The 23,870-nt window shown below is 44.4% G+C and overlaps 1 protein-coding gene across 2 annotated transcripts in view; it reads left to right on the top strand.

Annotated features, from left to right (window-relative positions):
- The window catches only part of PPA2 (inorganic pyrophosphatase 2), a 79,971-nt gene that overhangs the window by 5,459 nt on the left and 50,642 nt on the right, over nucleotides 1–23,870 (top strand). Inside the window, exons 1-5 of one of the 2 annotated variants that reach the window (XM_058549845.1) lie at nucleotides 1,968–2,032; nucleotides 9,024–9,143; nucleotides 9,403–9,456; nucleotides 11,093–11,212; nucleotides 18,741–18,827. In XM_058549845.1, coding sequence (XP_058405828.1) covers nucleotides 9,415–9,456; nucleotides 11,093–11,212; nucleotides 18,741–18,827 — 249 coding nt within the window. In that variant the 5' untranslated portion in view covers nucleotides 1,968–2,032; nucleotides 9,024–9,143; nucleotides 9,403–9,414. Of the gene's footprint in view, nucleotides 1–1,967; nucleotides 2,033–9,023; nucleotides 9,144–9,402; nucleotides 9,457–11,092; nucleotides 11,213–18,740; nucleotides 18,828–23,870 lie in introns of those variants that run through there. The other variant, XM_058549844.1, reaches the window with a different exon arrangement.

The following is a 23,870-nucleotide window of genomic DNA, read 5'->3' as shown; positions in this document are numbered from 1 at the left end:
AAAAGTTAGAATATGAGGTAAAGAAATCTACCATATAATAGTATAAAATGTCAGTGAGACAGAAGAAAAGAGGTAGAAAGAAGAAACCTAGAGATTTTATGTAGAAAGTCCAACATTTGACAATATGAGTTCTAGAAGGAAAGAACTGACAAAATGGAGAAGAAATTATCCAAGGGATAACAGAAGAGATCTAAGAATTTAAGGACTCAAGTGTTCTGAGTCCCAGACACGTTATTGTGAAATCTCAGAAAACTGAGGCTGTACGGAAGATCCTGAAAGTCTTGGGGCAGGGGCAGGGAGGGAGGAGAACAGGGCACTTGCACGGGCGGGAATCAGACTGGGTCTGACTTACAGCAACACTGAACGCTCGAGACTGGAGCGATGCCTTCAAAATTCTGAGAGAATCGTCTCCTCCTGGAATTCTCCGCCCAGGCAGCCAGTAACCCAGGGTAAAGACTGAATTGAGACATTTCAGACATTTAAGGACTGGGGAAGTCTACGTCACCTGTGCAGCTTTGCTTACAGAACACAAGTTAGGGATGTGATCCTGCAAGACAAGTCAGTCAACAAAAACAGATGAACGCATGGCTTCCAGAAACAGACCTCTGCTGGGGGCCTAAGCAGCGGAGGTTTCGGATGCCAGGAGAGCATCCCGTCTGGATGGCAGCTGGAGGATAGAGATCCCACAGGAGCTGTTGGGTAAAGAGAATTCCATAGTTCTGTTTTTTTGAGGAAGATGGGCCCTGAGCTAACATCTGCCAATCCTCCTCTTTTTTTGCTGAGGAACACTGGCCCTGGGCTAACATCTGTGCCCATCTTCCTCTACTTTATATGGGACGCCGCTACAGCATGGCTTGACAAGTGGTGCGTCGGTGCGCGCCGGGATCCGAACTGGCGAACCCTGGGCAGCTGCAGTGGAGCACTCACACTTAACCACTTGCACCACTGGGCCGGCCCGTATATTTCCTTTTGGCATACCTCCAGCCTTTTGTTTTTGGGGAAGTTGGTTGATTTATGTGATTTCAGGATGCTCCAGGTTCATCTTGTATTTTCTTTGCCCCAGCCATGGAACCAGCCCTTTCTTCAAGAAGCCCTAGTTCTTGTTATTGGAGATTGGCATTTAGAAACCGAGATTTGGGGGCTGGGTGTACTTGTTGCTATTGGGATGTCAACCAGTCCTTGTTTTATTTTGTTAAAAGTTTATTAAAGACTAAATTTGGAGATTATGCCAAAGAGGTAGAGGGCCAGAAATAAAACATACCCTGACTTAGGAAATTACAAAGTGAACATTTCTGTGGCTGTATTAAGCCCAGCTTTTGGAAACACATGCATTCCAATGAAAGTGCATATTGGGTCATTGTATTTGTTTAAATAATATATACTTTTAAAAGTATTTAAAATATACATGTTAGTATGCAATCGAAGATAAGATAGTGGCTGTTATTGAAGTTTGCTTTTCTTTTAAGCTCACCTTGATATTAGCACCCTTATCACTGTGAATGGAAATAAATGATGTGTTTCTGTTTTTCGATTGAGTAGGGCTGCAGACCTTTGTTCACGTGGGTTTAGGTGGAGATTGGGAGGTCTGTGGTTAGGTTTCTTCTCAGGAAATTCACATCGGTTTCTGTCCAGTTCCCTTATTAATGAGTCTCTTTTCAAAAGTGAGATTTTTTCATATTTAGAGTTTTAGTCTATTTCAGACATTTTCTGCTTTGAATATTTTAAGCCACAAGGATGAGTAAATGATTTCAGCAACCCAAAGATGGTTTATTGCTATGTATTTCTCTTTGGTCTTTAGGTTGGAGCAAGTTTTAAAAGTTGAATTAAACTTTAAATTGGGAGTTAAAGTTAATTTTGAAAAAACTTAAAAATTTTTTTTAAAGTTTGCAAGTGGATAAAGGTGTAATTGCGCTAAAGAACAGGATAGTCTGTTGATTTAATCCGTTTTTTTTTTGTTCTCTTTGCAGAGAATGTGGCTGGTCACTACGTCTCCCCCTTTCATGATATTCCTCTGAAAGTGGACTCTACGGAGGTATTGTTTTAACTTGTTTTGGGGATGAAAGTATGTACTTCTACTATCACCATAAAATGCTTTTTGGAAGCATCTTGAAAGGAAAGAATGTGGTTGGAAGTCAAGAAAGTCAACGGAGTTATTATAACAGGATTGTCAGCCTCTTCGGGGATTAGAATTTGTATGAGATTCTCCCAGGAGGACTTGGGGAGAAAGCGGGGAGTGGGCCATGAAGCTGAGAACTTGATAGGAAATAAAGATCTAAGGGTAAGAGTTTAGGAGGTTAACAAGAGGCTTATTTTTAGTGATAATGACGTAGTTCATATTGGTGGATTATTTTCTGTTTGCTAGCTGCCATGTGAACAGATGCCATTTTCTTTAATCCTTGTGAGTTGCTGTTATTATCTCCAAGGACACTGAAGCCGAAAACATTCTATTGACTTGTCTGAGGTCACCAGCTGGTAAGTGCCAGCACCAAGTGTTGAACTAGCATCTGCCCGCAGAGTGCGCTTCTTAACCACCCTACCAAACAGATGCTAGACAAGTCAAGTGGGAAAAGTGGTGGGCTTTGCAGAGCTGTTCTCTTAGACCCTCAAGTTGCTTGACAGATAAAGGGTGGAAAGGATGTAAGTGAGGTGGGGGATCTGCTGCCACAGGTGGAGCCGAGGGGGCCCAGAGTCACCGGGCGTGCAAGGGCTCTGCTGACTAGTTGACAGGATGGTGTAACAGGCAGGAGGTATTAGTAATCCTCACCAAGTGGGAAGGCTTTCCTTAAAATCTGAGTAATTAATTGGTTTATTTCATTACCAAGTTTATTATGGGGCACAACTGTTAGGAAAATAACTAGGACTACATTCCAGCTCAAGATTGTATGGGGCTAGTTAGTGGGGTCGGGTTTCTGCAACTGTGGGGAGATCAGTGTAGGGGCAGAGGCCAGGGAAGAAGGGGAGAGCTCGGTGCAGGCGTGGTTTGGCCTTGCTGTCCCCTCAGGGCCAGTGCCGGGCATCCCTCTAGGCTGTGGAGCGCTGAGCAGGGTCTGTGCTGCCTGCCAAGGACGGGGCTGTCAGTCACCAACCGTGGCCTCGGGAGGAAGGGTGATGGAGACTGACTGACTGCTCCGTGCTCGAGCTGCGTCTCCCTGCCTTTCTAGGCTCCTCTCCTTACCCTTGTCTTATGATGAGGTTGAGTTCCTGCCTGTGGTCACAGATCCAGTCTGTTGTGGAGGTGGGCTCTGAACGCAGCTGCTGGAGCCCCAGAGCTCGTCCTCCGAACTGCCCTGTGCAGTCCCTCTAGCTTGTTGCTTGTAGGGAGTGTTCAGCGGGATGATGGGGGCTGTAGTCCAGAGACAGAAGGAGACCAGAGAGAGGGCAGAGAGGACTCCATGTTACGGTGTGTGCCTCTGTGAGAGTGTGTGTCCGTGTGTGTGTTGTTCTGGCTGGTGAACTGTCCAACCAAAATATCTCACGTCTCCCAACACCTCTCCTTGTTTTTGGCCGAAAGTGCGCGCATTCATTCATTCATTTGTTCATTACGTTATTCATTCAGTAAATAGTCCTTGCGTGCTCATTATGAGCCAGGCAGTATTCCAGACACTAGGGATGCAGTGGGGAGTGAGATGGATGGAGACAGACAAGCAGAAAAGAAACAAGTCAGTCAGATAACGGTAAGCGCCGTAAAACTAGCGCAGGGGAGTGAAGGGAGCAGTGACTGGTGGGTGCTGCTTCATGACAGCATCTGTGTGCCTGGTACAGTGATAGTAATAGTTTGGGGATCCTGTAGTAGGTCGGGGTGGAGGTGGAACAAAGAGTGGGCTAGAATCGTCCAGGGGGCGTGTAATTCTGCCTAAGGAGGAGGGGTTTGGGGAATTGTGAGGCTTGGGTTGGGCAAGGATGAGGACAGGGCTGGACGAAATGTAACAGGGTACGCCAGGGACTCCTGGCCTGTGGAGCTCGGTGCACACGGGGGTCGTGTGGGTAGGTTTCTCTGTCCTCAGCCATAATGATTAGAACGGTCGCACTTTGTACTTTGGGGTGTGTTATTTTAGGAACAGGGCCGACTTGGCGTAATCATTTTCTGTTTTGTTTCCTTCATTAGTATTGTTTTGGTGCTTAAAAGTTAGGTATAACGTGTGAGCACTTGTGAATGGCATAATTTTTCTTCCCCACCCGCCGCATCCTCAGTTTTAATGTACAAGTGCTCTGTGGGGCGTAGCGGTGACCCCGGTGTGGCGTTCGTATGCGGGAGCGCAGCGCTGCTTTCATGGCCTGTCAGTCACGCTCCCGGGAGCTTCGTTTCCATAATGAAATGACTGTTTTAAGTGTAATCACTGGAAACTGCCTGTCTTTCCTTAAAGACTGAACAGAGCCTTTGCTTATTTAACAACTGGGAAAATATACTTGAAAGAGATTTAGCTTTTCTGATAACTTATGTTATGCCATGCTCTGATGCTCGTGCTTGGGGGTGCAGATGCTGAGGAGACGACTGGTGTCTGGGGGGCTCTGTTGAGTCGGTCTGGACACCTCTGTCCTGGAGTGTCTATACAGTGGGCATAGTGTCATTGCCTTACTGTGCAGCTGTATTCTTTATAAACTGTTACAGTCGTAAATGCCACCTTTTCTCTTATAGAAAAATGGCGTTCCTACAAAGAAATCACGAGACAATGACTATGAGGTATATCTAAAGGTTTTTACTGTTGTGAGTTGCCTTATTGGCTGTTACAGACCTTGATGATAGTTTGCATTTCTGAGGTGCTTCTCAATTTTTCGCCCTGCAAGACTTCTGTGTGCATTCTGCGTGTTTTTCTTCTTCTAGTATCTCTGTAAGGCAGTTAGGGGTGATATTACCATTTCACTTTTTTTCTTTTGGTAAAACATATGTAACATAAAATTTACCATTTTATTTATTGCACGCTTTTTTAAAATTTCCAGTTCAGTGGCATTAAGTACTTGCACATGTTGTGCAACCATCACCACTGTCCATCTCCAGAACTTTTCCATCTCCCCAAACTGAAGCTTTGTCCCATTAAACACTGACTCCCCATCCCCCTCCCCCAGCCCCTGGCACCGACTGTTCTGCTTTCTGATGAACCCGACTTTTCCACGTACCTCCTTACCATTTCATTTTATAAGCAAAAAACCGGAGAGAATCAGGAAATGAACCCAGATTTTAGTAGCAAGTTATTTATCATGTAGATGGTCTAAAGTAAACGTACTTTGTGAAAATTGGTCAGTTTATCATCTTTTTATTATAAGAGAAAAGATAGTTTGAGAAGCTATTTCAGAATCCAGGAACAAGCGTTTTGGGGGTAGAGGAGAAGAAAAAAAATAGTTTACCAACCATAAGTCTGTTCTAAACATATCTTTGAAATATGTGACTGTCACACCTTTAATAGTTCTTGACCGAGGACCAGACCATTTGATTGATGTCTGTCATCCCATCTCTGCTGTCAATGCCTCTTCATCCTGCTGATGCCAGCAGCTTTCCTGCCACCCTCCTCAGCCTTGTTCTCTCTTCCCAACCTTATTTCCATCTCTTCTCTACTGCAGCTGAAACTTATGACTCCAGCCTTTGACTCTACCTTCAGACAAGCTCTGGGGGCTGTTTCATGCCTGCCACCTTTGCCTGCCGTCTTGTGTTTTCCTAAACTGATGTTTGTGAGAATGATCCTTAAAACCACCTACACTGGAACCACTTAAAGCCCTTGTTAAAGGTTCATAATCCTGCCCTCATTCCACATCTACTCAGCCAGAATCTCTGCTTGATGGGGCTGGTTAATCCGCATGTTTAACAGCGTCCCAGGGCACCCTGTCCACACTGAAGTTTGAGAGCCACGGCCCCAGATGTTGGGTGAATAGACGTTCAGGGGTTCAAGGCTTTGTAAAAGGTCCCTAGAGACTCTGTGTATTAACCTGGAAACAGTTGTTTTAGTGGGAAAAATGTATTCTGAATTCATATAGCCAACTTAAAATTTAATTCTTAGGACGTGCCTGATTTGAGTTTGATTTTTTTTTATTCTCTTTCATTTCCCCCACCCACCAGCCCCTGGCAACCACTTTTCTACTCTGTGTTTCTCTGAGTTTGGCTTTTTTTTTTTTTTAAGATTACACGTATAAGCGAGATCATACAGTATTTGTCTTTCTTTGTTTCACTTAGCTTAATGTCCTCAGGGTCCATCCATGTTGTCACAAATGGCAGAATTTTTCTTTCTCATGGCTGAATAATATTCCAATATTCCATACACACACACACACACACACCACTTCTTCTTTATCCATTCATCCACTGGCGGACACTCAGGTTATTTCCATATCTTGGCTATTGTGAATAATGCTGCAGTGAACTTGGGAGTGTAGATATCGCTTCAATATCCTGTTTTCATTCCCTTTGGATAAATACTCAGAAGTGGAATTGCTGGAACATATGGTAGCTCTATTTTTAATTCTTTGAGGAACCTCCATACTGTTTTCCATAGTGTCTGCACTACTTTACATTCCCACCAACAATGCATGAGGGTTCCCTTTTCTCCACGTCCTCACCAGCACTTATTTCTTGACTTTTTGAGAATAGCCATTCTGACAGGTGTGAGGTGCTATCTCACTGTGGTTTTGATTTGCATTTCCTGATGATTGGTGATGGTGAGCATCTTCTCATGGACCTGTTGGCCATCCGTATGTCTTCTTTGAAAAATGTCTATTCAGATTTTCTGCCCATTTTTTAATTGCATTGTTTTTTTGCTATTGAGCTGTATGAGTTCCTTATATATTTTAGATATTAATCCCTTATCAGATATATGATTTGCAAATATTTTCTCCCATTCAGTAGGTTGCCTTTTCATTTGTTGGTGGTTTCCTTTGCTGTGCAGAAGCTTCTTAGTTTGATGTAGTCCCACGTGTTTATTTTTGCTTTTGTTGTCTTTGCTTTTGGTGTAAGAGCCAAGGTTTATTTGATGTTTTAAGAGTTAGAAAGAGGAAATAAGGGTGATTTCCTCCAGTTTTTTCTCCGAGTATGTAAAATTTACTGACTGCTTTTTCGTATCTTGTTAGTTTTTCTTTTTGATCTCTGACATAAAAATAGAAGGGAAAAATGGAGAGAAAAGAAGTATAGGAGGCCCACACCCAGCTTTCTGAATTGAAACATGTCTCTTGTGTCTTTGTGACTGTTTAATGAATTTCAGCAGATCATTGTTGGTTTATAATTAACACTAATTCTAGGATAACCAGACTAACATTGGCTTTAAAAAATTACAGGTCATGTACATTTTAGCTGGAGAGAAGAAAAGCTGTCTGGAAGTGCGCGCTGAGTGATCAGGAACAAGTGATGGGTAGAGTGTGGTTTGCAGGCTTAGAATTCAAACCACATGTATTGTTCTTTTGGCTTGATTCAAGGCTCTGTGAGGGGTTTTGGTAGGTGTCGTTGTGGAACACGATTGTCACCAGCCTGGTCTTCTCTGTCTCCTCTGAGTATTCATCTGTGTGCTCTTGTTCTCTTAGAGCCGGGCTTTAGGGATGAATAAATTATGGGAACGTCTGCCATTTACGTAGGCTTTTCTTTTTAATGGCTACTTCAGACATAGTTAAACAGGTGCTGGGGCACCTCATGAAAGAGCGTGGAAAATGGAGCATAACAGCAGGCCTGTGTGTGGAGCTGCTGAGACCGTGTGAGACAAGCTTCTAAAGAGCAGTTGTTGAGAATTCATCCTCGGCTTTGTTCTTTGTCTCGTTAGGGGTGTGCAGTTTTGTCATTGGTAAACTTTAGTCTTATCTAGAAAAACTAAAAACCATCATTACTTTTGTGACTCAATTTATGTTTATATTTAATTTATGTAAATAGCATTCTTTGAATTAATAGCATTCACGTTTCACTAAGAAAGCCCCAGATATTGTTTACGATGCTTTAAACTCAGCTCTGGCTGCATATGAAAATTGCTTGGAGAGCTTTTAAAAATAAGCAGTGCCCTGGCTCCACCTCAGAATGATTGAATTCAAATATGTGGGATGTGGGGCTCTAGGAGTCTTTTTTTTCTTTAATTGTTTAAAGCTCTCCAGGTGATTTTGAGGTGTGCACGATTGAGAATAAGTATATTTAATCACTGCTTATCAAATGATCTGTGGTGAAGGACTAGTTTTTTGTTTTTTTCCTAACCTATTGTAAACTGATACTTCAAAAGAATACAGTCAAAATGACTTACTAGAAAAGTGTAATTCAAGTTCCAAATTTTATTCTTTTTTTTTTTTTTCTGGTGAGGGAGATTGGCCCTGAGCTAACATCTGCCAATCCTCCTCTTTTTGCTGAGGAAGACTGGCCTTGGGCTAACATCCATACCCATCTTCCTCCACTTTATATGTGACGCTGCCACTGCACGGCTTGGCAAGTGGTGCGTCGGTGCGCGCCCGGGATCCGAACCAGTGAGCCCCGGGCCGCTGCAGCGGAGCGAGCGCACTTAACTGCTTGCGCCACCGGGCCGGCCCCCAAATTTTATTATTAGGCTCAACAGACATAAGAATTACTCTGTCAAATTGCTATAAATGTCTGTAAATGAACCAGTAATAGCCAGCTTACAGATCAGCCCTGGTCCCTGACCGCATTTGCAGTAGCACCTGTAAACTGTTGCTCTGCCCTGGTAAGCTGTTACTTACTGATGTCTAATGGCACGCAGGTCAACTCCAACCTTTAAGACTTTCTTTTCGTAAGGCCAAAACTGTAGGCATTTATATGCTTACATTCCTAATTACTGTAGGAAATTATTTTTACTCACCATTGAGCTAGGGTCTCCTTTGTTTTAAGCACTCTGCAAAGTTCAGAAATGATAAAAGGAAGCCCTGGTCCTTTTGTACCTTCGGAGAACCAGAGAGCACTGGATAGGCGAGCTAGGTTTAGAAAGGCGTTGGTCCAACTCTGCAAGCTTTATAGCTACCTCATAATTTTCTCTGTATTTTCATTTAAATTATATAATTGATCTTCATAACAGCCCCGTGTGTTCAGTCGGACAGAGATTATCTCACTTACCTTACAGGCTGGAAGACAGACATTCAGCTCACATGGTGGACCCAGTCTCTCACTCCTGATTTAGTTGGAAAATAAAAATTGAAACAAGTTCCTGACTCCATTGTAGCTCTGTCACTACACGGCAAAGGTATTTCCAGAAACGTAGCAGCTTCTGACACTGCAGTGGTGGCCAAGAGACATGGTGGTGTAAATTCTGCTGTGTTGTAGACAAATTCTTCTCTAATTTTTTAGTAGAAAGTTAAGGCATAGGCAGATGTATGATGCAGACTCTGAACATTTTTTGTGGGAAAAAAACTAAAGCATTCTTGTACAGGAAATAAGTGAAAAAATAAAGGATAGGTAAAAATTTTTTAATTTTCTGTCTTTGTTTTTTCTTTTAACTGCAGAATTTGTTTAATATGGTTGTAGAAGTACCTCGGTGGACAAATGCTAAGATGGAGGTATGGATATATTCTGTGACTATCAAGTGGAAATGATAATTAATAATAATATGAAAACTTTATTTCAAGTTGTTTGCCATAATATTTTAAATTTGAGATGGTTGATAAACTCCTGTATAGTGAAACATTCTTGTGAACTTACTTTGAATCTAATTTCAAAAAGCAAAATATTTAAAGGTGAATTTACACTTTAAGGAGAATGGTTTCCGTTTTTGCCTCTCTAGTTTGTGACACACGTATTTACTTAATTTTCCTTGACGACTCCGTCCTTTAAAGTGACAAATATTTTCAAGGTTTATTAAATAGAATCTGAGATGTATTTTGTTCATAGACACAACGGAAACATGTTTATTTGGGGCTGAGGGCAATTTTAGTTTCTAAGGACTTTATTCTCCTTTAGATTTTTCTGAACCAGGAATGAAAGCATTTTCCCGGCCAGCTGTTGATGTATGAGCACTATCTGAGAGCATCTGCTGTTCCCCTGGTTAGCTTTTTTTAATCTTTTCCATGAGACATGAACCTATCAAGAACTTCCCTTCTGCTTTTTGAAATTTTATTGTTCCCTCTTCTTAGGTAGGAGTCCTTATAGTTCTGAGTGAAATTTAATTTATGGTCCTTAGCTTGTTTAGTTATTTAAGCCTTGTCTGACAACTTTGGATGTGGTGGCAAGTACTATTGCAAGTATTTTTTTTTTTTTTAATTTTATTTATTTATTTATTTTTCCCCCAAAGCCCTAGTAGATAGTTGTGTGTCATAGCTGCACATCCTTCTAGTTGCTGTATGTGGGACACGGCCTCAGCATGGCTGGAGAAGTGGTGCGTTGGTGCGCGCCCGGGATCCAAACCCGGGCCACCAGCAGCGGAGCGCGTGCACTTAACCGCTAAGCCACAGGGCCGGCCCTATTGCAAGTATTTAAATTAAGGATTGTTATGTAGGTGTATATTTTTCAGAATTTATATTTGGAGAATTGTCAGTAATTTCACCAGGTCCTGGTAGTATCTTTTTGTTTATATTTTAATAGGAAAGAGTAAAGATACTAGACTCTTCTTTTGGTCTTGTTCAGGTGTAATGGTTTGTCACCTGGCTGTGCTCCACCCCATAGGTACAGGACCAAGAATCTGAGATTCTACCTGATTTAAGCAGCATTGGTTCATTCAAACATGACTTCAGTTATTTTTTGTTTACTTTATAGGATAGATTTTTTGTCTTTTTGCATGGCAATTTGGATAAGTTTGATAGAAAGGTAGCTTCGAGATGAAACCACTTGGTGAAAATCTGTGAGGTAACTTTATCATCACGAGATTGATGGTAAAAAAAAGCCCAAGGTTAGTAACAAAAAGCAATTTGATGAATCTTTATCTTCTTGCCGTTTCAATCATTTTATTATTTGTGTTAGAAATAATGAGTGCATTAGTAATAGAGTGCCTAAATATTTCATCTGTTTCCTTTCTGCACGGTTTTTCTTACACAGTACTGTAAATTAGAAATAAGAGCTGGCTTAATCTATTTTAAAGTATCTTTGATCAGTAAGTTGGAATATGAATATTTAGTCTGATAATAGCAGATTTTAAAAATGCTGTTTGAATATAGGATTACTCATTTCTCATCACCCCCCTTTCTTCCGTCATTTGCTTAGATTGCCACGAAGGAGCCGTTGAACCCCATTAAACCAGATTTAAAAGACGGCAGGCCGCGCTACGTGGCGAATATCTTTCCTCACAAGGGTTATATATGGAATTACGGCGCCCTCCCTCAGGTAACATTTTTGTTAAAATGGTAAAACTTCTCTGTCTTCTGAAAAAATTGCCTTGTAAATCCTGTGAACTACTTGAATTTAAATTGGTTCTGAGGACATGTCAGTTTGAGAGATTTGTACATTTAAAATTTTTCAAGTTTTATTGTATCAATAAATTCTTTTTAAACGACATATGTGTCTGTGCTCAGGTTCTTGGAGTTAGGCATTTAGAACACTCACATCTGGCCTTTTGAACACATTTCTTTTTCTTGGCTTGGCTAGTAAGAGTGCAGAATGTTTTATCTGCTTTATCTACTATCATTTCTTGAATGTACATTCATACATGATAGCAGGGATTTTATTGTTTAAACTTTAACAGATGAAGCTTTTAAATTATAAACTTTTTTCAGAGCTCACTATGAACTGCGTTAGGGACTTCATTGTTCTCTGTTGTGAATTTACGCTGTCGGTGGGAGCAGTGAGGGCAAGGAGAACCGGGCCTCGGCGACGGGCAGCCGCGCTCCCGTCGGAGTCGCCGCTGTTGGCTGCCCCTCCTTCTTGTCCCTGTTTGTTTTCTTCTCGTGTCCCTCACTGTGGGCTCTGGAAGTGGTCGCTCCTTCCAGGTTATTCAGAGAGGAACACTCAGAATACGCCGAATCCAAAGTTAGGTTTTGGGGAAAGAGAGAAGCATCTGCCTTCATGTTTATAAAAGCCATTCGACCATCCGCCTATCTGGATATTTCATTTTTGTATTTTTATTTTATTAATTTTAATATTTTGCATGAAATTCCAAGATGCTTTTGGGGAAATATCTGAGAAAAAAGGGGTCTGTCTTTATCCAACTCAAAAAAACAGCTGCCCATGTAGACTAAACATTCACAGGAAAAGAAAAAATGTGTTTTCTAAAGAGTCCGGCTGCCTTTGCTGCGTGAGAGCACCATGCGGATACATTGCCGTGAAACAGGCGCTTCTGAAATGACAGGCTGAGAGTGAGGAGGTCTGCTCCAGGGGCCCCAGGTAGACGTTCTGTGGACCTGCAGGGAAAGGGTGAAAGCATTCTGTTAAGCTTAGGGGATACTGTCTGTAGGAGAAGATATGTGGATGAGGGGAGGCCAAGGAAACCACTGAATTAGAGACAGACAGAGACGTGTAAAGTAAAGGAGGCAGGGGATAAACTCAAGTTCACCTATTTATTTCATTAAACATTTACTAAGACTTTGTGTGCTAGGCAGTGTATTAGGTGTTGGGTGTACAAAGAAAAATGAGATATAAATACGAGATCGAGGCAGCATCACGAGTGACTTAAGAATGTGGGTTTTGGAGCCAGATTGCCACTTCTAGTACTGTGACTTGGGAAGTCCCTGTGTCCTGTGCCTCGCCGTCTTCGTCTGTGAAGTGGAGATGATAGAGCTCCTGCTGTGTGTGGTGGTGCTGAGGCTACACGAGTTACTGCGCGTCCGTCTCAGCGCAGCGCCTCCTGGAGAGTGTGCTCGTTACCACTGCCACTGGTGCTGTGATTGTTAGGAGGTCTTCTCTCTGAGGACTTTAGTCTCGTGGGGGCGACCGGCAGCTAGACTGGTGGTTACAGTGGAGCCTAATGGGTGCTCCTAACCTGTCTACTCATTCTGAGCTTTTGTAGTTTATCTATTTCAAGTCCTGACAAATTTTTGTCCTCCTCTGGATGTCTCTGAATTTTCAGGGTGTTCTTATCTGCTGTTATATTGTCTGTTAGATGCAGGAGTTCTCCTTTAATTAAACAGAATTAGACTGCAGCAGCATCTTAGTGCGCCCTGCCTTCACTATTGCCTCCCGAAGTTTCATGCTCCACCCAGCATCCAAAATGCCATCATGGAAGCAGAAACCTGCTAACGTTTTGCCCATATGAGAACCTTACTAAATGGTTAAATAGCCACTGCCATTCAGCACTGCTAAGAGGGTAAGAGAAGATCCTTCCAAGCCTCCCTAGCCCTGCGTCGTCTGTCCGCTCTCTTCCCTGGCCCCGCCCACAGCATCCGTCCTTCCACTGCGCCAACTTCCTCAGTGTCCATTGCCCTGTTGCCTCACAGAGCTGCTCCTTCGTTCAGTGCACACTTCTGAGTGCCTGGTGTTCGCCAGACAGGCCCTAAGTACTGGAGGTCAAGTAGTGAGAAAAGTGACACAGATTCCTCTGGACTTTTATTCTGGGCAGAGAGACAGACCAGGAAAAGTAAGCATATACAGTGCATAGTTTGTCAGATGGTGGTGAGTGTGTTGGAGAGAAATAGAGCAGGAGTGGGGCTGGGTGTGTTGGGGGTGTTGGGGTCAGGTGGGGAGAAGGCCTCTGTGAGAAGGTGCTGCCTGAGCGAAGACCTAGAGGAAGTGAGGGGACCAGTGGTGTGGACGACATCTGGGGAGCCCACCAGAGACGGTGAGTACAGAGGGCCCAGGGTGGAAGAGGGCCTAGCATGTTTGCTAACAGACAGGAGGGCAGTGTGGCCAGAACGGCGGTGAGGAAGAGGAACAGACCTGTGTTCTCTCTGCCTCTTCTTACCAGGGGTCTTGGCTATTTTTTAAACCCAAGCTGCTCTTGTAGTGTGTCTGTGTGAGTGTGTGTGTTAGTCTTCAGCAGGAGAGTGTACTGTAGACTGCATAGAAGTTATTTACCAAACAAAAGTAACTAAATGGATTAATGTTTACAGCAGGTTGAAATTAGGCAATTGTTTGTGGGAAGGATAGTTGTGCCTAATGTCTTTTTGCTTTGTAGTTGCTGATAAGGCAGAATGAGCCTGTTAAAGTGAAAGCAGCCCAGCTCCTGTTTGTGTGTGTTTTTTTTTTTGGTGAGGAAGATCAGCCCTGAGCTAACATCCGATGCCAATCCTCCTCTTTTTGCTGAGGAAGACTGGCCCTGGGCTAACATCCGTGCCCATCTTCCTCCACTTTATATGGGACGCCGCCACAGCATGGCTTGATGAGTGGTGCCTCGGGGCGCGCCGGGATCCGAACCTGCGAACCCTCGGGCCGCCGAAGCAGAGTGCGCCCACTTAACCGCTACACTGCTGGGCTGGGCCCCCGTTTAGATTTTTGGCCTCTCTCCAGCGCCTCCCTGTCCTCCTCCTGCTTCCTTGCTCCCACACGGGCCTGCTCGCATTCGATTCCTCTGCTCCTCCAGGCACGTCCGCCAAGGCCCTCACGCTCACCATGTCCTGCAGCTTGGAACTGTCTCCTGACGTGCACACGGCTCACCTTAAACGTGTGCTTCCAGTCACCGTCTTCATGATGTCTGCCCCGAGCATCCTGTACGGCTTGAACCCCGCCTGCTGCATCCCATTCTGCCATCTGTACTTTATTTTCCCTTTCCCATGACACCTCCCAACTTCCAACATGCTGTATAATTTAGGTGTTTATCATGTTTGTTGTTCACTTACTCCAGCTAGAATGCCGGCTCCGTGAGGGCGGGGAGTCTGTCTGCCTGGTTCTTGGATGTCTTCCACCTGCCCGGCTTACCGCCTGGCACAGAGTGGGTGATCCATAGTAGTTGTGGGATGAGTAAGTTCACGAATGCACTGCGTGTGTGGCGTTTGTTTCATAGGCGTGTGTGGGTATTGGATTTTGCTGTTCTCTTACCTTCTGTCTTGTAGCAGCAGAAAATTAGTTCAGAGAAATTACCAAGCCAGCCATGCCTGAGGAACTTGGAAGCAGCAGAATTCCATTCAAGTAGCAGTCTCTCCACTGAGCTGGTGATCCTCAGGGTGCCGTCCTTCAGACCTTCGCTGTCTGGATGGTTTACCCTTGATATCTTCTCCTGCACTAGCAGACGTGCCTTCCTCAAAGTCTGAGTTTGGCCTGTGCAAAAATCCTCTTTGTCTTCCCGCAGTTGTTCAGATTTCACACATCTAATGGGTCATTCAAGGGTTCTCTCTTTCTGAGTGAATGTTTAGAAGACCCGTCTGAATAATGGTAAAGGACTAGAGTCACTAGATTCAAGACTTCTTCAGTCTTAATGTGACATCGTTGAGTTTATTGTTTTGAACTTCACCATGAGTTTGGGTCATTGACCCAGGTCATGTAGTACACGTATTAGCTTTTAACCTGGGGCCAGTGACTGAGGCTCTCGGGCCTGTTCATCTGTGTCGTCAAACCACATACCCCACAAGGTCACTGTGAGTGCTGAGTGGGGTGATCAGTGTGTAGGGCCCCGTAGTGAGTTCTCAGTGGTGACACTGTCACTACTGATGTCAGCTGCTGGTGGTGAAGCAGCGGTTGAGGTGTTTGCTCCAGACTGGAGCCGGCAGAGTCCAGGCGGAGGCTGAGCAGACCCCACCTCCGCCCACGTGGTGGTGGGAGTCCCCATCAGTCAGGAGTGGCTCTCGGGGCACGGGGTGGACGGTTCTGTGTATGTCAGTGGTTTTTCAGGACCTGAGGACCAGCGCGTGGTGACTGCAGACATAATGGCTGATACTTAGGATTCTAAGGTAGTGATCTCAGATGCCTGCATGAGGATGGGTAGGATTTGATTTGGGCTGGATCAATAATCTGTGTGTTCTGATTTATTTATTTTCATGGCCTTATAGCTGTCCTTTGTGTAAGTTTAACATTATTTATATTCCTGTTGATAGGTTGTTTTTTGGTCTGCTTTTCTTGGGTCCATGCAAAAATTTTCTGTATAGGTAGTGTACAGGTCTGTACTCCTGGGTCTGTAGCTGTGAGTCAGACGGCTAGATTTTGAGTTACACCCCATGTGACTTGACTGGTATCCCAGATTGTTCACAAAAGAAGTTGTGACATATGCACTCCTACCAGTAGTCTCTGGGTTCCAGGTGACTTACATCCCTCCTGGTGTTTGGCATTATCAGATTTTTAGGTTTCTGAAATGGTGTCTCGTTCTGGTTTTAATTTGTATTTCTCTCATCAAACTGGTTACCTTTTCTTACATTTGTAAGTCTCCCCGTGTCCTCTTCTTTGAATTTCCTGTTCCTGTCTTTGCCCATTTTGTATTGGGTTGCCCTTTTTCTTATTTAGTTGTAGAAGTTAGTTCTAAATTCTGGGGGAAATAAATATGAACCTTTGGAATTGCCTCTTCTGGATATTTCTTTTCCAGCCTGACTTTACTTTCCAGTTGCTTCTCTGCCTAGTTATGCACTTGAAGCTCCACAAGAGGGCGTAGTCAGAGTTTTTAATTTGTCACGATTTCCTCTCCTGGTGATTGCTTGAAATGATACTATGTTTTCAAGTTAAGTTAGAAGTTATTTAGTATGAATCTCTTTTTGTAGTAAAAACAGAGGCCTATAGATACAAAGTATTAAAGGCAGGGCTGGAAGTAGAAAGAACCAGCCTGGTGTTTTGCTGGAGAGGGAGATCATGAAGAACTGGCCCTAAAATGACTTTACGTAGCTTAAGAGTTTTGCAATTACATGCTTATTTCCTCAACAGAAGGAACTAAATTGATGGGTGGTATTGACAGTGGGGTTCTGAGGGGAATGTAGACCTACCAACCAACCAGCCAACCAGCAGAAACACCACCAGCACCAAGCGGAGCACACCTTCTGTGAAGATGGTTTCTGTCTCAATACAAGGAGAGACTTGCTTACAATTCCCGCTGATCAGAACGGGCTGTCACCTCATGAATCTGGGAGCGTCCTCCCCCCTGGTGGCAGTCATGCAGGTGGTGAGTGACCAAGACAGTCACAGAACTCAGGCTAGTTTGTGTCTACCACTGTCTCAGTTAAGCCACTCTTCTGACAGGTGGGGAAACTGTGGTCTGGATGTTTCGGCCAGGGTGGTTCGTGGCTGAAGTAGGACTAAGTCTGGATCTCCTCCCTGAGGCCAGAGTGACTTCTCACCGACCACACTTGCCCCTCTGCGTGGGAGGTTTGGGAGAGGATGCCCGCGTCGGGAGGGAGGCCCTCTCAGATGTTTCCATTCTGCTTCTGGGTGCTCTGATTCTGGTTAGACCTCAGTCTCATCTTGGTCTCTCCAGCACGTTAGGATTAATTTTATGGCATTTGTGACAAATGCTGTTCCAGTTATTTACATAACATTTTTCAGGGCTTGACTGTCCTGTTCATCTGTGTCCTCACTCCTGGCCTGGAGATGGTGCTCCACAAATCCTGGCTCTGTGCATGGATCCTGGTGGGAGGTGACAGAAAACAGGAAGCAGTGAGGGGACACTAGGACAGAACAGAACTGCAAGGAAGGTTTTAAGGAGATGCTGAAAGTAAGAGGTGGTGTTTAAAAGAAGAGACCCACGAGATAGACTAAAGGTGGTTTCTGAAGGTAATGGCCATTCAGTTGCTCTGGCTGTTGCAATTTGGGCATCATAGCAGAAGGGTTAATAGCATGAGTTCTAATCCCGTTGCCACTACTTAGGAACTGTGAGCTGGGGCACGTTTAAACTCTGTGCTGCAGTTTACTAATCTGTGAAACGAGGTTGATAGTGGTACGTTCCTTCGAGGGTGGATGTGGGTGTGTGTCACCTAGCAAGCATCTCTCACCTATAGCCAGTTGGTAAGGTTAACAATTATGTTTATTCTTCTTATATTTTATTAGTAATATTGGGGTAGTAAAATGTTGTTGGACTTGGTTTACTGATTTTTTTTTTTGATAGGGTGGGTCAGTTTATTCCTGAATATACTATAATTAAGACTAGAAGGAAAACACTGGAGTTTATCCAGGGTTAGCTGTAGATGAATCCATTTTTAGTTATTTATATAAAAGTAGAGGAGCCAAGCTTGGATAACCTGAAGTTCTAGATAACAATCTTGAGATGACACAGGCTCTGCACATGTTATACTGTAAATCTAAGGAACTTCTCAGTTCCATTTAAATTCAGGTGATTATGAAGCTTTTTGGGGAGGATGGTGTGTAGGGGATATTGAAACTTGATAACAAATGTCTGTTATGCTGTCCATTTATAAAAATCCCCATGTATGTATTCTGTAGCCAACAGGGTATGTAATGTTTTCAGTAAACTAAAGAGTTGACATCTTCTCATGTGTTTGTCAAGGTCTTGAGATTTGATGGCAAAGGTAAAGATTTTTTAAATGGAATGAAATTGATTTTTCTCTTCTTTGGTGGATGCTGTCTTTAGTTTATGAAGGGAAAACTGGGTTTCTTCTAGTAGAAGTCACTTAAAGAATAGGAAGTTTATTTTCAAATGCGGAAAGCCAGACCAAAGTGCAGTTACCATGTAAAGGAAGTGGTGAGTGGTGGCAGCAGGTTTAGGCGGGCAGGGGGGCAAGGGCACAGACTATGGGAGCGTCGAACCAGAGCTCCAGTGAGCCTGAGTGTAGACGCTGACTAAACTTGGAGGAGGTGTGTGTTTGGAAGTTCCACCCACTTTCAGATGTGATCATGCAGACAAAGGAGAGCCAGATGGGAGGACACACTCTAAATCTGTTCTAGTTATGATGATGCTTGGGGCAGGACTGGCCTGTTGGCACTGAGTCCACGTAATTTCTGAGCATTTCCCTTTGGCTTATGTCTGTCTATGGAACTTCATGATCGTGTGGAAAGATTAAGATATATTATAGCGAGCATTAACCTATGTTTCTCCCCCATCCCTTTTTTTTAGACTTGGGAAGATCCCTGTCGAAGAGAAGAGAGCACAGACTGCTGTGGAGACAATGATCCTATTGATGTTTGTGAAATAGGCTCCAAGGTTTGTTTTATAGATGTGTTATTCTAACGTGTGTTCTGGTTTATTCATGCCACAGAATTTCAGTTCTCCTCGGAAGGCACCAGTTCTTCAGCTCTTTGAGTTCTAGCCCATGGATCCCTGGTGTCAGTCCCTGTTTGTATCTTCACTTCCTCCTCTAACGAGGGCTTGGTGAGCTATGGCCATGGCAGGTCAAATCCTGCTGACCACCTGTTTGTATAAATAGCGCAGCTATGCCCATCCATTGACATCCTGTCTGTGGCTGCCTCTGCACCACGATGGCAGAGTTGAGGAGCGGTGGCAGGGACTGTGCAGTCTGCAAGGTCTAAAGTGTTTACTGTCTCACCTGTCACAGAAGAAGTTAGCTGAGTCCTGTCTTCAGCTCCCTTGCCCATCATCCAGACAGGAAGTTCAAACTGGTGAAAGACACCTGGTCCTCCTCTTTCTGTGCTTGCTTCCGGGTTGCCAGGTCCTATAGGGAAAAACAAAACCTACAGTTTCATTGGTTGCTGCCAGCCATAGAGTTCTGTGTCTTTGATCAATTCTTTCTTCTATTTTCTGCTGCATTTATTGCTAATATTTGTTGTTCTCTGCACACGTCCAGCTCCTTGCTCTTTATTCTCTCTCCCAGCAGAACATCTTGTGTCTAATTTTGTAGAGCTCCTGCAAACCAGCAGACATGAGCTCCCCCACTTTGTCCCCGTGGACGACCTGTGCCTACAAGTGTTTCTTCCCTTCCATCTGTGATGTGAGAGTTCTCTTCTTCCCAAGACCAGGGCCTCTGCCGGCTCTCTAGACCCCATCCCTCCCTGCCTCCTGGGTGACGGCATTTCCTCCTCCCTCCTGTCCTGTGTCTACAGCTCCTCTGTCTTACGGCCCCTCCCACCTGCCTCCTCTCCGTTCCCCTTCACAGGAGGGTGGTGAAGAGTTTGCAGCCTCGTCTCAGCTCCTGCTTCAGGGTGTTTCTATCCCCGCTGTTTTAGTGAGGCCGCTCTCACTAAGTCCCTTGTAACTTTCTTTTAGCCAAATCCACAGGCTGTTTCTCAGGTTTTGTCTCACTTGAGTTCACCTGGGCATTTTATGCTGTCAACCGTGTCTTCTTTCTGGAAGCTGTCTCTTGGCCTGCCGGTGACTGATGCCGATATCTTGGATTTTTCTAATTCTCTTCCTTCTTGGTGTCCCCTGCAGGCACCCTGAGTACTGGTCAGCTTGAAGGCTGGGCCCGTATCCAGCTCCCTCCTCATATGGGAGCTCCCTGGGTCGTCCAGTCCCCAGCACGTGGCTTTGCTCTCAGACTGGTCTCTCCAGCTCAGACGGATACTCTCAGCTGCCGCGTCTGCACCTGGGTGTCTCCCCGGCATCTGCAGCTCTGTGTGTCCTGGACTGAGTCCATTATTTCCTCCCCTCAGCACAGTCAGGCTCAGTGAGCGCGCCTCTCTCCCCCCACCCCCCGCATGCATTCTTAAGCCGGAAACGGAGGGGTCATCCCTGGTCATTCTTCTCTTCCTCCCATTAATCATGAAATACCGGTTCTGTGTTCTGAAAGGCCTTCCCATCCGTTTCTTCCGTTCTCAGTGCAGCTGGTCTGGTCCCCTGCTGTCTCTGACTTCAATTATTCCTGCTTCTAACCAGTTTCCTCACCGAGTCGTATTTTCCTGGCCATCGTTGATTCCAGGCTCTTTTCCGGCTTCACTCTTTTGGCCCCGACCCCTCCTTCTGTTTCCGCTTCTCGCCTTTCACCCCCGTTTGCACACTGCCTCCCGCTGCGCTGGTCTTGGGTTGCTCTGACAAGAGTGTCTGCTCTCGCTCACACGGCCTCGCGCAGCTCTTCCTTCCATGTGGGATGGAGCGTTCTTCCTCCTCCACTTTAGTTCCCCTCCCCTCCCCCGCTGGCCCTCAGACCTCAGCTCAGGCTCACCTCCTCTCCAGAGTCTTCCTTCACCCTCCGTAGCCTGAAGCAGTTGCTCTTTGTTACCTGCTCTGCTCTCAGTTTCGTTGTCTCGTTGTCTCTGCTCTGAGGACAGGTCACACTGCAGGGTTCATCTCAGGGCCTGGCCCCCAGCCATGCTTCAGTGAAGAAGTTCTAGTCAGGATCAAGTCAGTTCTCTCTGGAAACTCGCGTTAGCACTCCTAGGCTTCCAGAATATTATTTAGTATATAGTTTCCTCTGACTCTGTCACTTTATTTACTGTATTATTTTGTTGCTCTCTCCTTGTCTTTCTCTTCCTCCTCCTCCTCTTCTTTACCCTCCTCTTAGACTTTCTCTTCTGTCTTTTGCTCTTTCTCCTTGCTCTCCCACTTCCTCTCTGTCTTCCCTCCTCATCCTCTCCCCCTCTTCTCTTTCCTCTCCCTCTCTCACTCCTTTCCTGCAGGGGAGACCTCCATCCCACACACATTTCTAGTTTACACACAGGTAGGGACGGTCGGGACCGTCCTGTGCAGCATCCCTGGCCTCTTCCCACCAGATGCAACAGCAGGTTAACAGGGACCTCAGTCCTACAACTGCAAAGAAATGAATTTAAGTGGATTCTTCCTTAGAACCTTCAGATCAAAGCCCAGCCTGGCCGACACCTTGATTTCAGCCTTGTCAGGCCATAAGCGGAGAATCTAGCCGTACTGTGCCTGGACTCCTGACCCGTGGAAGCCGTGAGATACTAAATTTATACTGTTTTAAGCCTTTGGGTTTGTGATCAATTACAGGCTGTAAGCAGCTTCGCCCCCTGTGGTTTTCTTGTATTGATGGGTCCCGTTGAAGTTTTGCCTCATTCTTCAAATACTGAATCAGCAGAGCGTGTTGTTGTGGGCACTACTTCATTCTGCTCCTGCCAGGCTCCTGAGGCTGATCAGGTGACAAGTGTGAGCGGATGCGTCCGTGTAAGAGCCAGGGAGAAGACATTACTGTCTGTAGAAGACCTCTTACGTTCTGATTCATGTGTCCCTTATTTCCTTTGCTCTTGACTTCAACGAATGAGTAGTGTGGTCCATTTGACCGTTGAGAAACCGAGTCCTAAAACATGATGTGAAGTAGTTTGCCGAAGGTCGCCTCTAGGAATGGTGAGGAAGAATTCAACCTCACATATTTGTGACTTAAAAATCCCATCTTTTGAAATCTTTTCCATAAGTAGCTAGAAAAGTTGGTAAAAACCCTCGTGTGGGTCTGCCTAAAGCCTTGAGGCGTACCCATGTTGTTGTTCCAGAACCTCAACTCACTCTTCAGACATGGTGAACCGTGTGATCCCAGAGAGTCAGGGACAGAGTTTGTATGGACGTTAACTTCCTTAGAAGGGTAGACTGATGGTTTTGTGATGAAACTGGGAAAACTGGTTTCATCTTATAGCCAGAGCAATTTATTTCTTTAGTTAATGAGACCTGAAACAATATTTAGTAAATACAAAGTGAGTGCTTAATCGCCATCTGAAGAACAGGCCTTTGTTGGGCCTGTGCTCCTGGCTGTGAAGAGTCCCGGAATCCTTGGTACAGAACCTCAGAGTATAAACCTCTTTGAACACCACATGGGGAGGGGGCGAGGGGAAGGAGCAGAGTCCTGGAAGCTGGTGATAGACTTGGAACTCAGACATAGGAATGTTGAAGGTGGTTTAAGTTCCTTGAGGGATTATGTATTGTTCATTTGGTGTCTAACATTCTATGTTCTGCATAGATTTGTCGAATTGATTTAGAATGAATTGAATTGGGGGAGGGGTTCATAAGAATTTTACCATTTGTTCCTAAGCATCTTATCCCGTCTTTGGTTTGATTGAGAGAATTTCCAGTTTTTAAAGGTGTTATAACAGGACAGTGGTTTGTCTGATCCCTTGCTGTGGCTTCTGACATCAGAGCCTGTATCGATGTGATAAAACTGGGAATCCCCAGTCCTGCTGCCTGCTTGCCCTGTAACCACAAAAATCTCAAGCCTGCTCTTCTGTTGTATGAAATTTTGAAGTAAATTTTTGTGAATAAAAATAAAACAATTTAGAGTGTGCTTTTTAAAACTGTGTCTGATTCCCAGGAATTCTGATAGACACTGCCGCCTCCACAGTCTACTGCAGGCTCCTCAGCTGTGGCTCTGCTGAAGTTATGCGTGGTAATTCTGCTACCGGGGATTGTCCTGTGCAGTGCCCCTGGCCTCTTCCCACCAGATGCTGGCAATACCTCCCCAGTTGTTTCAAGCCAGAATGTCTCCAGACATTGCCAGATGTCCTCCAGAGGGCAAAGTGCCCCTGGTTGAGAACCAGTGATCTAGTTTAACACCAAGTTAGCCAGTGTAGCCAGCCTTTCATTGGTAATTATGTGATAACTTCGAATTTGGACATTTTTGTTTGATGAAGGATTTCCTGGCGTGAAGTGTGTAAGTCTCCCCAACAAGATTGCAAACCTTTGAGAACAGGGATTCCTTCTTTTTATATACGTCGTGTCTAATATAGCGTTGGGTACTTAATAGAGCCTAAACGTGTTAGAGTCTGGTTAATGTAATTGTGCATATTCCCCTAACAGTGAGATTTCAGTTTAGTTCATACAATCACACTAATCTGTTGTGTGAACTAATCACAGATGCATGCAGATTTATATTAAGATTTTAGATTCATTTGCAAATGTTCTGAACGGTTTATTTCACTTTATGGTTTAAGATCTGGTTTTTCTCTCAAATAATTTCAAGACACAAAAGTGACTTTCTTTTGCATACCTTGCTTTCCAAATGTGAAGCTGCATTTTGCGTCGTGAAGAAATTTATTCTGAAGCTTATATTCAGATTTCAGCTTGTAGTGAAATTCTCTAGCCGACTAAACCTTTAAAAATAAAAGCATATAGAAGCAATGCATGCAGATAAATTTCGCATTGGCTACTTGAAGGAACCCCTGAAATAACTTTCTTTAGGCGTGGAACATCTGCGTCAACATCACGCTATTTTCTCAGTTTCTCTTAAAACCTGTTTTGTCTGTGTCTTTAACATATTCATAATTCTTTCATTGTCAGTCATTACCTTCTTAAGGCTGTGTTCTAATATGTATTTTTTTTTTTAATTTTTTATTTATTGCAGTAACATTGGGT

Source organism: Diceros bicornis, chromosome 11 (assembly GCF_020826845.1).
Source record: "Diceros bicornis minor isolate mBicDic1 chromosome 11, mDicBic1.mat.cur, whole genome shotgun sequence".
In the NCBI taxonomy this organism is placed as follows: Eukaryota; Metazoa; Chordata; class Mammalia; order Perissodactyla; family Rhinocerotidae; genus Diceros; species Diceros bicornis.
This window is presented reverse-complemented; position numbering and strand designations above follow the sequence as displayed.